The following is a 12,086-nucleotide window of genomic DNA, read 5'->3' as shown; positions in this document are numbered from 1 at the left end:
AGTTAGAAACCTTTAGTAACAGGGAAGAGAACATCTCAGGAAAGAGGAATGCTAAGCATGTCAGATGCTACAGAGAGGTCAAGAAAAGTCCATCTGTCAGCATTTCAGAAGAACATTTTTTAAGGAAGAAAATATCTGATTTTCCTAAGCCTGATTTCTTTATGTCGGTAACAAACTAACAAAGGAAACTAAACATTCGTCTGACGTGTTCCTCGTGTTCCTCCCGGGCATCTTGGAATCTTTGCCATCCCTGGAATCCAGACGAGCTGAAGGTTTGTTTATATTAAGAGATTGCACCGTTTCGTTCCAGGTTTGGACCATTACCGGCCCGAAGTCTTTGAACACAGCAAAAAATTGCTTCTTCACCTCCTGATCGCCCTCTCCTGCAACAGCAATTTCCATGCCATTGCCTCTGTGCTCCTGCAGACTCGAGAGATGGGCGAAGCCAAGACTCTAACCGTGCAGCCAGCTTATCAGCCTGAGTACCTCTACACAGGTAACACAAGGAGGAGGGGCCGGGAGCCTGAGACAGTGTCACAAGTCTGAGGGTACCTGGGGGTGTCCCTGGAGCCCACATCAATGTCTCTGCTTTTACCCTCACCCTGGCTTTCTAAGGGATAAAATATGCACCACTATGCACAATAAATATGCACTATTTTACTTGATGTTAAATCCTTCATATTTCCAAATATACTTTTTAAATTATTACTGTGATTGATATTTTCATTAAATATGTTATGAAAAAAATTAATATCCATTGACTGAGAGAGCATGAGTCTGGAACACCCATGGAGGAGAGTGTGCAGAACAGTGACCGCCTGCAGCATTTTGAGACCAGGTATCACCAAGGCGCCAGACATTTCCCTATGTACCTTGAGACATAATTACAGTAAATTAATATACACATTCAGAGTTCTGGGCACATTTATGCAAAACATTGTGTATAACCTACTTATCGCTGTTATCCTCAAAAATAGTATCATGTCATATAGTTAAATCGTCTGTTACCCAAGAATAATTTACCTACAGCACAGTTAGGTACAGATGTGTAACAGAGCTATTCATCAGTCAGTGGGCGTGTGAAAGCATGCACACACAGACACACACACTCACTTGTTTTGCAGAAAGCGTCAGTTAAAACACCAGAGCATCAAATGATTTGCTAAGTGTTAGAAAAAGGCTGATTAAGTGAGCTTAATCAGAAGACTGGGTATTTTGAAGATCTTTGTATCTTAGCACAAATGGTTCCATGCCATCCTTTTTATGTCCTGCATAGTATCCATGGCACCCCACTCCAGTACTCTTGCCTGGAAAATCCATGGACAGAGGAGCCTGGTGGGCTGCAGTCCATGGGGTCACTAAGAGTCGGACACGACTGAGCGACTTCACTTTCACTTTTCACTTTCCTGCATTGGAGAAGGAAATGGCAACCCACTCCAGTGTTCCTGCCTGGAGAATCCCAGGGATGGGGGGGCCTAATGGGCTGCTGTCTATGGGGTCGCACAGAGTCGGACACGACTGAAGCGACTTAGCAGCAGCAGCAGCAGCATAGTATCCATTGAACCACGTATCTTAACTCATATGTTTCTTATCCACACCTGGAGAAATTGTTCTGGTTTGTGTCTGTTTTGCTTCTTGGCCAATATACAAAATGCCTCCATGAGCCCCTAGGCTCATATACCTTGATGTACTTTTAATCAGTATATCTCCAGGATACATTTCTTAGTTTGTAGTTATTGGGTCAAACAAAAGATGGATGTCTTTAAATTTTTTTTATTGATATTGCAAATTGTTCTCCAAGATTGTTGCACTAATTTAAACCCGCAGTATTCAAGAGTGTGTATTGCACGCCTACTATTACTAAACTTGTTTGTCTTTACCAGTCTGATAAATAAAAGGTGGTATCTTGGGGGAGAAAAGGGGGGAAAAAAAGACACCAAAGTAGAAAATAGCAGAGCACCATCTATTACCAAATCACACTGGTTTACACAGCAGTGCAACTATTCCATAAGCAAAGAAAGAGTTCCAGTCTTGTTTAATCCTGCTGCTAAGTCACTTCAGTCGTATCCAACTCTGTGCGACCCCATAGACGGCAGCCCACCAGGCTCCGCTGTCCCTGGGATTCTCCAGGCAAGAACGCTGGAGTGGGTTGCCATTTCCTTCTCCAATGTATGAAAGTGAAAAGTGAAAGTGAAGTCGCTCAGTCGTGTCCAACCCTCAGCGACCCCATGGACTGCAGCCTTCCAGGCTCCTCCGCCCATGGGATTTTCCAGGCAAGAGTACTGGAGTGGGATGCCATTACCTTCTCCGTGTTTAATCATAGCCATAGTCAAAAATCAAGTGTTTTTTTCCCAAAAAATGTAAATAACGGCACACCTCCTGATGCACACCTCCCGACCTCATTCACTGCCTGCCCTGCACATCCCACCTGGACTTCGTCTCCCACCAGGTGGCTTCGACTTCCTGAGAGAGGACCAGTCGTCCCCGGTGCCAGACTCAGGGCTCAGCTCCAGCTCCACTTCATCCAGCATCAGTCTAGGAGGCAGCAGTGGGAACCTCCCACAGATGACCCAGGAGGTAGAAGATGCGGACGCAGCTGCCGACTCAGATGAGAAGGCAAACAAGCTCATTGAATTTCTGACGACCAGGTAAGGGAGTCAGGAGATGGGCTGCTGTTTGGGGGTCAGTCTTTTGGAAGAGTGCCATCACTTTAAAACCGAAGATGAAAATTCTAATGAAGTCTCCTCTCTTCTGAATTGCATCTGCTGGCGTCTGTGTACGAGGCAGACCCTGGGAGGCGCTGTCTACGACTCCCCTGATGTCACAGTGGAGGAGCAGGGAGATTTCCTGCCTAATGAGCAGGTAGCAGATGCGGGCAGGAGGCAAGCATGACTTTCACCATCTATTAGAGCTACCAGCCTCTGGGAGTTCCAAGACTTGGCAGAGAACATCGCTCTGGAAACCCAAAGTATTAGCCATGGTCAACCCAGTAGCAGCTGCAGAGCGGGGACCTCTGTCTGCTCATCTAGTCCAAAGGGTCACTTATAAATGGAATTCAGGAACCAGAAACAATCAGACACATGATGGAAAAGGAATCCAACTAATAAGAGATCAAAGTCAAGAAAACTGCGAGTGATCCCGTTTTTTTTCAGATTTTATGGTTTTTTCAAGGAATGATTTAGCTTTTGGTTCAATTTTCATAGTTCAGTTCATCATTCAGTCATGTCCAACTCTTTGTGACCCCATGAACCACAGCACGCCAGGCCTCCCTGTTCATCACCAACTGCCAGAGTCTACCCAAACCCATGTCCATTGAGTTGGTGATGCCATCCAACCATCTCATCCTCTGTTGTCCCCTTCTCCTCCTGCCCTCAATCTTTCCCAGCATCAGGGTCTTTTCCAGTGAGTCAGCTCTTCGCATCAGGTGACCAAAATATTGGAGTTTCAGCTTCAACATCAGTCCTTCCAATGAATATTCAGGACTGATCTCCTTTAGGATGGACTGGTTGGATCTCTTTGCAGTCCAAGGGATTCTCAAGAGTCTTCTCCAACACCACAGTTGAAAAGCATCAGTTCTTCAGCACTCAGCTTTCTTTATAGTCCAACTCTCACATCCATACATGACTACTTGAAAAACCATAGCCTTGACTAGATGGACCTTTGTGGACAAAGTAATGTCTCTGCTTTTGAATATGCTGTCTAGGTTGGTCATAACTTTCCTTCCAAGGAATAAGCATCTTTTAATTTCATGGCTGCAATCACCATCTGCAGTGATTTTGGAGCCCAGAAAAATAAAGTCAGCCACTGTTTCCCCTGTTTCCCCATCTATGTGCCATGAAGTGATGGGACCGGATGCCATGATCTTAGTTTTCTGAATGTTGAGCGTTAAGCCAACTTTTTCACTCTCCTCTTTCACTTTCATCAAGAGGCTCTTTAGTTCTTCACTTTCTGCCACAAGGGTGGTGTCATCTGCATATCTGAGGTTATTGATATTTCTCCCGGCAATCTTGATTCCAGCTTGTGCTTCTTCCAGTCCATCGTTTCTCATGATGTACTCTGCATATAAGTTAAATAAGCAGGGTGACAATATACAGCCTTGACGTACTCCTTTTCCTATTTGGAACCAGTCTGTTGTTCCATGTCCAGTTCTAACCATTGCTTCCTGACCTGCATACAGGTTTCTCAAGAGGCAGGTCAGGTGGTCTGGTATCCCATCTCTTTCAGAATTTTCCAGAGTTTGTTGTGATCCACACAGTCAAAGGCTTTGGCATAGTCAATGAAGCAGAAATAGATGTTTTTCTGGAACTCTCTTGCTTTTTTGATGATCCAGTGGATGTTGGCAATTTGATCTCTGGTTCCTCTGCCTTTTCTAAATCCAGCTTGAACATCTGGAAGTTCACAGTTCACGTATTGCTGAAGCCTGGCTTGGAGAATTTTGAGCATTACTTTACTAGCCTGTAAAATGAGTGCAATTGTGTGGTATTTTAAGCATTTCTTTGGCTTTGCCTTTCTTTGGATTGGAATGAAAACTGACCTTTTCCAGTCCTGTGGCCACTGCTGAGTTTTCCAAATTTGCTGGCATATTGAGTGCAGCACTTTCACAGCATCATCTTTCAGGATTTGAAATAGCTCAACTGGAATTCCATCACCTCCACTAACTTTGTTTGTAGTGATGCATCCTAAGGCCCACTTGACTTCACATTCCAGGATGTCTGGCTCTAGCTGAGTGTTCACACCATCGTGATTATCTGGATCGTGAGGATCTTTTTTGTATAGTTCTTCTGTGTATTGTTTCCACCTCTTCTTAATATCTCCTACTTCTGTTAGCTCAGTTCAATATAGAATTTAACGTGCAGAAAGCTCAGGTAGGGGCTGGTGGTGCCTCCTTACAGGGTGTCTCAGAGACCTGACTGGTTTGTGGGGAAGAAAGGCTTTCTTACCGCTCAGCAATGTCAGTGCTGTGAATGGCGTTCTCTGAGAGTCTCACACATGGATCCACCCGCTCTTAGCACAGAGGCACCGAGTAGACAGTAGAGGTTGTATCTTCAGTGTGTCCTACAGCGTTTGGCGACTTCACCTACAGTGTGATCCTGATAGAATGTTACCTCTGCACATTCTGAAGTGTATAAAGGGGGTCTGTGTCTAAATCTGTGCTTTATTTGACGTGTTACATCATTTCATTTAAGACAAAGAAACTGTTACGTGCTGAATGAACACTGTCCTGGTGAATTGAGAAGTTTTAATTTTGTGAGCAAAACATGAAAAAGTATGTCTCCACCCAGTTAAGTAGCTCTATTTTGAGTGTGCTCTTAAGCTTTATAAGACTGAAATTTTCCACCAAATTAATAAGTAAATTAAAAAAAAAATGTTTGTTGCCCCTTTGGAGTTAGAACTGTGTATATGGTTGTGCAAAATGATAGTTACATTTTTGACAGTTTGTGTGTTTTGTTGAAGGGCGTTTGGTCCACTTTGGTGCCACGAGGACATCACACCCAAAAATCAGAATTCAAAGAGTGCTGAACAACTCACCAACTTTCTACGTCACGTTGTATCCGTGTTCAGAGATTCCAAATCAGGTACTTCATCCTGTTTCTACAAAGCCCACTTTCAGCATTTTTCTGCAACGGAGCTCATTCTCCCCGTACAGCTACACACTGTGTGTGTATTTATGTGTGCGCGTGTGTGTGTGTGTAAAATTCTCCATTTGGCAGCAATAGCCAAGGAATATTCACAGAGGGTAGTGAAGCTTTTTCCGGTGTGCCTAACTTAATGGTAGTTAACGTCACACGTAGTTGCATGATGCTCTAGCAAACGGTTTCCCCGGTGTCTCTGTTCTCTTGCTTCATTTCCCTCACTACAACAAAACGGTGCCTGTATTAATTTTATTTAAAGAAGGCCATGAGAAAGAAATTTTATTCACTGTCATCAGACTCAACTGGGAGAAAATGGTCCGTCTTGCAAACTGGGTTTTTCTTAACTAAGAATAATTTTTCAATAAAATGTTTTGGGCTTTAAAAGTATTTGCTGACAAGTCCTGTGCCAGTGACCACTCAATATTCTGAACACGGTCTGATGCTAATTTAGACACTAGTAGCCATACAGTAGGAGAAGGCAATGGCAGCCCACTCCAGTATTCTTGCCTGGAAAATCCCATGGGCGGAGGAGCCTGGTAGGCTGCAGTCCACGGGGTCGCTAAGAGTTGGATACGACCGAGCAAACTTCACTTTCACTTTTCACTTTCATGCATTGGAGAAGGAAATGGCAACCCACTCCAGTGTTCTTGCCAGGGATGGTGGAGCCTGGTGGGCTGCCGTCTCTGGGGTCACACAGAGTCAGACACGACTGAAGTGACTTAGCAGCAGCAGCAGCTGCACAATATTTAAGCCCTTAGCTGGATTCCATTCAGATCAGCTTGGGCAGAGCTGATATGTGTATGAAATTTAAATTTGGTTCCTCAGCCTGATAAACAGCTATCTCTGCCTTTTCTCACTCAGCAGGCTGGCCATAGTAAATATGTCTCAGTGGCTCTTCTGGCTGCTCTGATAATTAGCACATTTTACAGTTTGAAACATTCCAGATAAGCCACATATCTTTTCATTATCAGAGGATACATGCTAAGAAACAAAAAATACTGTTAAACTGAAATGGGAAAGTTGTTCCCAGAATGGAATTGCCATTTCTTGTTTTGAGTTTCCCCTTTGGAATTTCTTTGAAGTATTAAGACTGCTTTTACTGGTATTTCCCCCACTTAAAAGTCATTTCAATAGCCTTGAAGGAGAAATTTTGTGATGCATGTGAACTCTTCATTTGTGTAAAACTCTTGATGGTCTGCTGCTGCTGCTGCTAAGTTGCTTCAGTCGTGTCTGACTCTGCGACCCTATAGACGGCAGCCCACCAGGCTCCTCCATCCACAGGATTCTCTAGGCAAGAATCCTGGAGTGGGTTGCCATTTCCTTCTCCGCTTGATGGTATAAAGATACTAAAAATGAGAAAAAGTATGAATGCCATATATAGCATATTCTCAGAGCATGTTTCAGGCTGCTTAGAACATTCTGGACTTCCCTGATGGCTCAGACAGTAAAGCATCTGCCCACAATGCGGGAGACCCAGGTTCAATCCCTGGGTCGAGAAGATCCCCTGGAGAAGGAAATGGCAACCCACTCCAGTACTCTTGCCTGGAAAATTCCATGGACAGAGGAGCCTGGTGGGCTACAGTCCATGGGGGTTGCAGAGAGTTGGACACAACTGAGCGACTTCACTTTCACTTAGAATATTCTGTGTCTTTTCACATCTTTCTCAAGATATTTTTACTCACTACAATTTCCTTGAACGTGGCTGCTTTCTGCCTACTTCCAGTATAGCACAATAAGATGTGTTCCTGGAAACACTTGTATTAGTCAGGGTAGCATAGCTGCCATAGTAAATAAGCCCCAAAGCTCAGAGACCTAACACAAGAGGCTGTTTCACAGTTCAGTGTGGATGTTTGGGAGCAGCTTTCCACCTGGTGCTTCAGGGAACCCCCCCATTCTGTGTCTCTGCCCCCCGCTAGGTTCAAGGGTCTCTACTCAACCCTCTGTGTCCAGGGGCAGGTGGAGGAACAGAGTGCGTGGAGGGTCACCCCAGGGGAGTTTGCCTGCTAGCCTTGAGTGTGGCATCCAGCGCATCTCCCCCTGTCCTACTGTCCAGAACTCAAGCCCAAGGTCACATCCGACTGTGAGGAGGACTGGGAAATGTGGCTTCATTGTGTAACAGGGAGAAAAGGAAACCTTTTTCTTTTCTCCGTTGTTGTTGTTTAGTCGCTCAGTTGTGTCCGACTCTTTGTGGCCCCATGGACTATAGCTCATCAGGCTCCTCTGTCCATGGGATTCTCCAGGCAAGAATACTGGAGTGGGTTGCCATTTCCTCCTCCAGGGGAATCTTCTCTACCCAGGGATTGAACCCAAATCTCCTGCATTGGCAGTTGGGTTCTTTACCACTGAGCCACCTAGGAAGCCCCTTTCTTTTCTCTGCCACTCATTAAATAGCTTTTCCCAAAGGACATCATCTTAGGGGGTTGGGGGTCAGCAATCCTACTAGAATACTTCCAACAGTATGATTTATTTTTTCTTTTTTTTTTTTAAGATTTTTTTGGCCACACTGTGGCATGTGAGATCGTAGGTCCCTGACCAGGGATTGAACTCACACTCCCAGGCAGTGTAAGTTGCAGAGTCTTAACCACTGGACCAGCAGGGGAGTCCCTCCAACAGTGTGACTTAAAGAAGTTTTTATTCATCGCCATGGGACCTAACCTCCACATATAAAATGGCTTAAATAGAAAAATATGTTTTGAAAAGCAAAACAAAGATGTAAAAAACGATTTTGAAATATCCATTCATAGGTTGTGAACTACCTGTAAGGGTTAAATCTTGTGTTTCCTACCCTGAACGTGCCGAAGTCTGTTTTCCAGGACACTTGGTTGACGCCGCAGGAGCATTGTCTTATTTGGTGTACTGCGTGTCCCAGAGCTCAGCCAGCCAGGCAGTAGCACCAGGAACAGCAACACTGAATTTTCCCTCCTGATCCCTGTTCATGGAACCATCAAATGTGCCCCCAGAGCCTCTCCATCACGGAGGCAGCACAAATCACTGTTTTTATCAGGTCCACTGACTCGCATAGCCTGGTTTTTCTGCACATAAAGAGGTGCAACAAGTGGAGGATTTAATGGCCCAGAATTCAGCTATAGATATTCCCTTACGTTTTCATTTTACTATAATCAGATGGTTTTCTGTTGCTGCTGCTACTAAGTCACCTCAGTCGTGTCCGACTCTGTGTGACCACATAGACGGCAGCCCACCAGGCTGCCCCGTCCCTGGGATCCTCCAGGCAAGAACACTGGAGTGGGTTGCCATTTCCTTCTCCAGTGCATGAAAGTAGAAAGTAAAAAGTGAAAGTGAAGTCGCTCAGTCGTGTCGGACTCTTAGCGGCCCCATGGACTGCAGCCTACCAGGCTCCTCCGTCCATGCGATTTTCCAGGCAAGAGTACTGGAGTGGGGTGCCATTGCCTTCTCCAGCTATGGGTTTTCCCTTATGTTTTCATTTTATTATAATCATATGGTTTTCTGAGGGCTGAGATTACCTTCATGCTGTTGAAAGAACAAACACTCAGGAGGTGAAAGTTCAACCAATCCCTGCCTTCTTTGCAGTGCCTGCACCTCCATGTCTGCTTGTTTATGGACGATTCTGAAGAACAGGGAGTTTGGCCCAGGCTTTGGTTGTGCTTGCGAACATGCGTGTGTATGTGCTAAGTCGCTTCAGTTATGTCTGACTCTCTGTGACCCTATGGACTATAGCCCCCCAGGCTCCTCTGTCCATGGGGTTCTCCAGGCAAGAATACTGGAGTGGGTTGCCATGCCCTCCTCCAGGGCATCTTCCCGACCCAGGGATCAAACCCATGTCTCTTACATCTCCTGCATTGGGAGGAGGGTTCTTTACCACTAGTGCCGCCTGGCTGGTCAGATCCACTCATCACTTTCCTCTTCATTCACAAGACTTGTGTCTAACAGTTCTCATATGACAAAGGAGCAAACATATTCTATGTGAAAAGTGCAGAAGAATGATGCCAAACAGTAGCAGCACAATAACTAATAATACATTTGTAAGCACCAGTGATGTGTCAGACACCACTCTAAGCCCTTTTAAGTTGATTTTCACAACCACTCTTTGAGGTGGATGCTCTGATTCACAAGGTAAAGACAAGGAAACAGGGTCACAGAGAATAAATTTCTTTCCCAGCGTCCCAAATCTCTCCTTTAAAATCAGGACCATATTGCTCTGAAGCTTTCTACTCCACAAAGCTTGCTCCAAACTCTTTCTATTCCACTGTGTCCCTTTAAGATTGATTCAGATTTGGTTTTAATTTTTTGTTTTATTGAAGTATAGTTGCTCTACAATGTTGTGTTAAGGTGAACATTTCTACTGTATAGCGAAGTGAACCAGCCTTATGTATACACATATCCCCTCTTTTTTGGATTTCCTTCCCATTCAGGTCACCACTGACCACTGAGTAGAGTTCCCTGCGCTATACAGCCGTTTCTCATTCGTTATAGGAATTCCCGGATGATGCTAGTGGTAAAGAACCCGCCTGCCAATGCAGGAGACGTAAGAGATGCCAGTTGGATACGGTCGGAAAGATTCCCTGGAGGAGGAAATGGCAACCCACTCCAGTATTCTTGCCTGGAGAATCCCATGGACAGAGGAGCCTGGCTGGATGCAGTCCATGGTGTCGCAAAAGCGTTGGACACGACTGAAGCAACTTAACACACAAGCATTAGCTGTCTGTTTTATACATAGCAGTGTGTATGTCTGTCAATCCCAATCACAGGGTTCATTTTAACTGAGTACCACCAGGAGGGGGCGCTGTGCAGCCAGCCTGTCGTAAGCGCGCAGATGGCTGGTGGCCTCGGTGAGCAGCTGAGTGCTGACCTGCTCCCGCCCCTGTGCCCTAGGTTTCCACCTGGAGCAGCACCTGAGTGAAGTGGCGCTGCAGACGGCCCTCGCCAGCTCCTCCCGGCACTATGCCGGCCGCTCCTTCCAGATATTCCGGGCCCTCAAACAACCTCTGTCAGCACACGCCTTGTCGGACCTCCTCTCCAGGCTGGTGGAGGTGATTGGCGAGCACGGAGATGAGATTCAGGTACCGAAGGAAAGCGGGGCATTCACCCTTCTCTCAGTGCAGAGATGAGGAGTTAATGACTTTCTTTGAACTTTCTTCCTCCTGCCAATTATCCCAGCCAAAAATTCTAGAGGTTGACTTTTGTTATCACAAGTATCTCTCCAGAGGGGGTGCTGTTCTAGAAATTCAGTGGACAATTTTATTGAGCCAATAACTGAAATCCTTTGGCGACTCTTTGTTTTTATTGATTTTGTTTGGTGGGGCCTGGGGGAGGTATTTTGTCTTGTTTTTGTCCTTTTACTAACAACCTGAGATGCAGTTGTGCAGCCTCCTCACCCAGAGAAGGGAGGGAGGGTGCTATTTTGTCTGTGCAGAGCACCACTCCTGTCTGGATGGCTGGCTTTCCATAAACTGAGAAAAGCTAAAGAAACAGTGGGCAGAGTAGATGCCACAAGAGGACCCTGTGGACTGTGGAACCCAGAGACTGGAGAGCTGAACAGGTGGAAAGCCAGGGGCATTACAAGCTCTGTAGCTGAGGGAAGGCCTTCTTTTCCATCAGAAATGTTGTGCATCTCAGAGGGCTGTACACCTGGAGACTTTCGCTTCTTTTCCTCCTCTGGCCATTGGAAGCACACTTTAAAATGCCCCGAGTCACAGCCCTTCTCATCCTTCATCTCTTAATCTCTGGCTTCCAAATGTTTCCACTCTGTGTTTCAAATGCCCACCATCCCCTCAGCAAGGGGCCACGCTTGCCCACTGTGGCCTTACCCCTCCCTGTTGGGTTTTGAATGAGACTGATCTGTTGAAAACCTCACATCTAGGGAGAGAAATCATCATGATTACCTGCTAACTCCTAAGCCATCTGAGTTTCCCAAGTAGCCCTTAAAATTTCATTGTAAATTAAAGTAGCCATGACTGTCCAGCTTTCAAAGATGGTATCAGTATTTGAATAAAGTTTGTATCCATTAAATTTATCTTCAAGATGCTAGCAGTAATTGTAAGTGGCACAGAATGTTGTCTTTGTGTGTCTGGCAGGGTTATGTCATGGAAGCCCTTCTTACCTTGGAAGCTGCCGTGGACAACTTGTCTGACTGCTTGAAGAACACTGATCTCTTAACTGTACTATCTCGGTGAGCATCAGCTGAACAATATTTTAAAATCAGATACACTGTACTGAATATTTTGGAGAAGCCTGGACTTTGGGCAAAGTCTAAAGAACAAATCTAGTTTTTTGAAGTCTGTTTGTGACCCGAGAAAGTATGTATGACATTTCCTTCAGTTAAAAAAAAAGAAAAAGGAAATTACAACAGACACATATATACACAGGAAGTTAGACAATGTGTTACTTCTAGGTAATACAAATATTCGTTTTTTTAAATTTCCTATTTCTATGAGTATTTTTTCATATTTTATATATTTATCCTATTTATCACAT

The 12,086-nt window shown here is 45.0% G+C and overlaps 1 protein-coding gene across 8 annotated transcripts in view; it reads left to right on the top strand.

Moving 5' to 3' along the window:
* Nucleotides 1-12,086, top strand: part of FRY (FRY microtubule binding protein) — a 328,350-nt gene that overhangs the window by 269,627 nt on the left and 46,637 nt on the right. For all 8 annotated transcript variants that reach the window (NM_001205616.1, XM_024999814.2, XM_024999812.2 and 5 more), the window contains 5 exons: nt 311-496; nt 2,450-2,648; nt 5,455-5,576; nt 10,485-10,672; nt 11,687-11,781. In NM_001205616.1, coding sequence (NP_001192545.1) covers nt 311-496; nt 2,450-2,648; nt 5,455-5,576; nt 10,485-10,672; nt 11,687-11,781 — 790 coding nt within the window. The remainder of the gene's footprint in view (nt 1-310; nt 497-2,449; nt 2,649-5,454; nt 5,577-10,484; nt 10,673-11,686; nt 11,782-12,086) is intronic.

The sequence above is a fragment of the Bos taurus genome, chromosome 12 (assembly GCF_002263795.3).
Source record: "Bos taurus isolate L1 Dominette 01449 registration number 42190680 breed Hereford chromosome 12, ARS-UCD2.0, whole genome shotgun sequence".
Taxonomy (NCBI): domain Eukaryota; kingdom Metazoa; phylum Chordata; class Mammalia; order Artiodactyla; family Bovidae; genus Bos; species Bos taurus.
The sequence above is the reverse complement of the archived record's forward strand: the minus strand, read 5'-3'. Positions and strand labels throughout refer to the sequence as shown.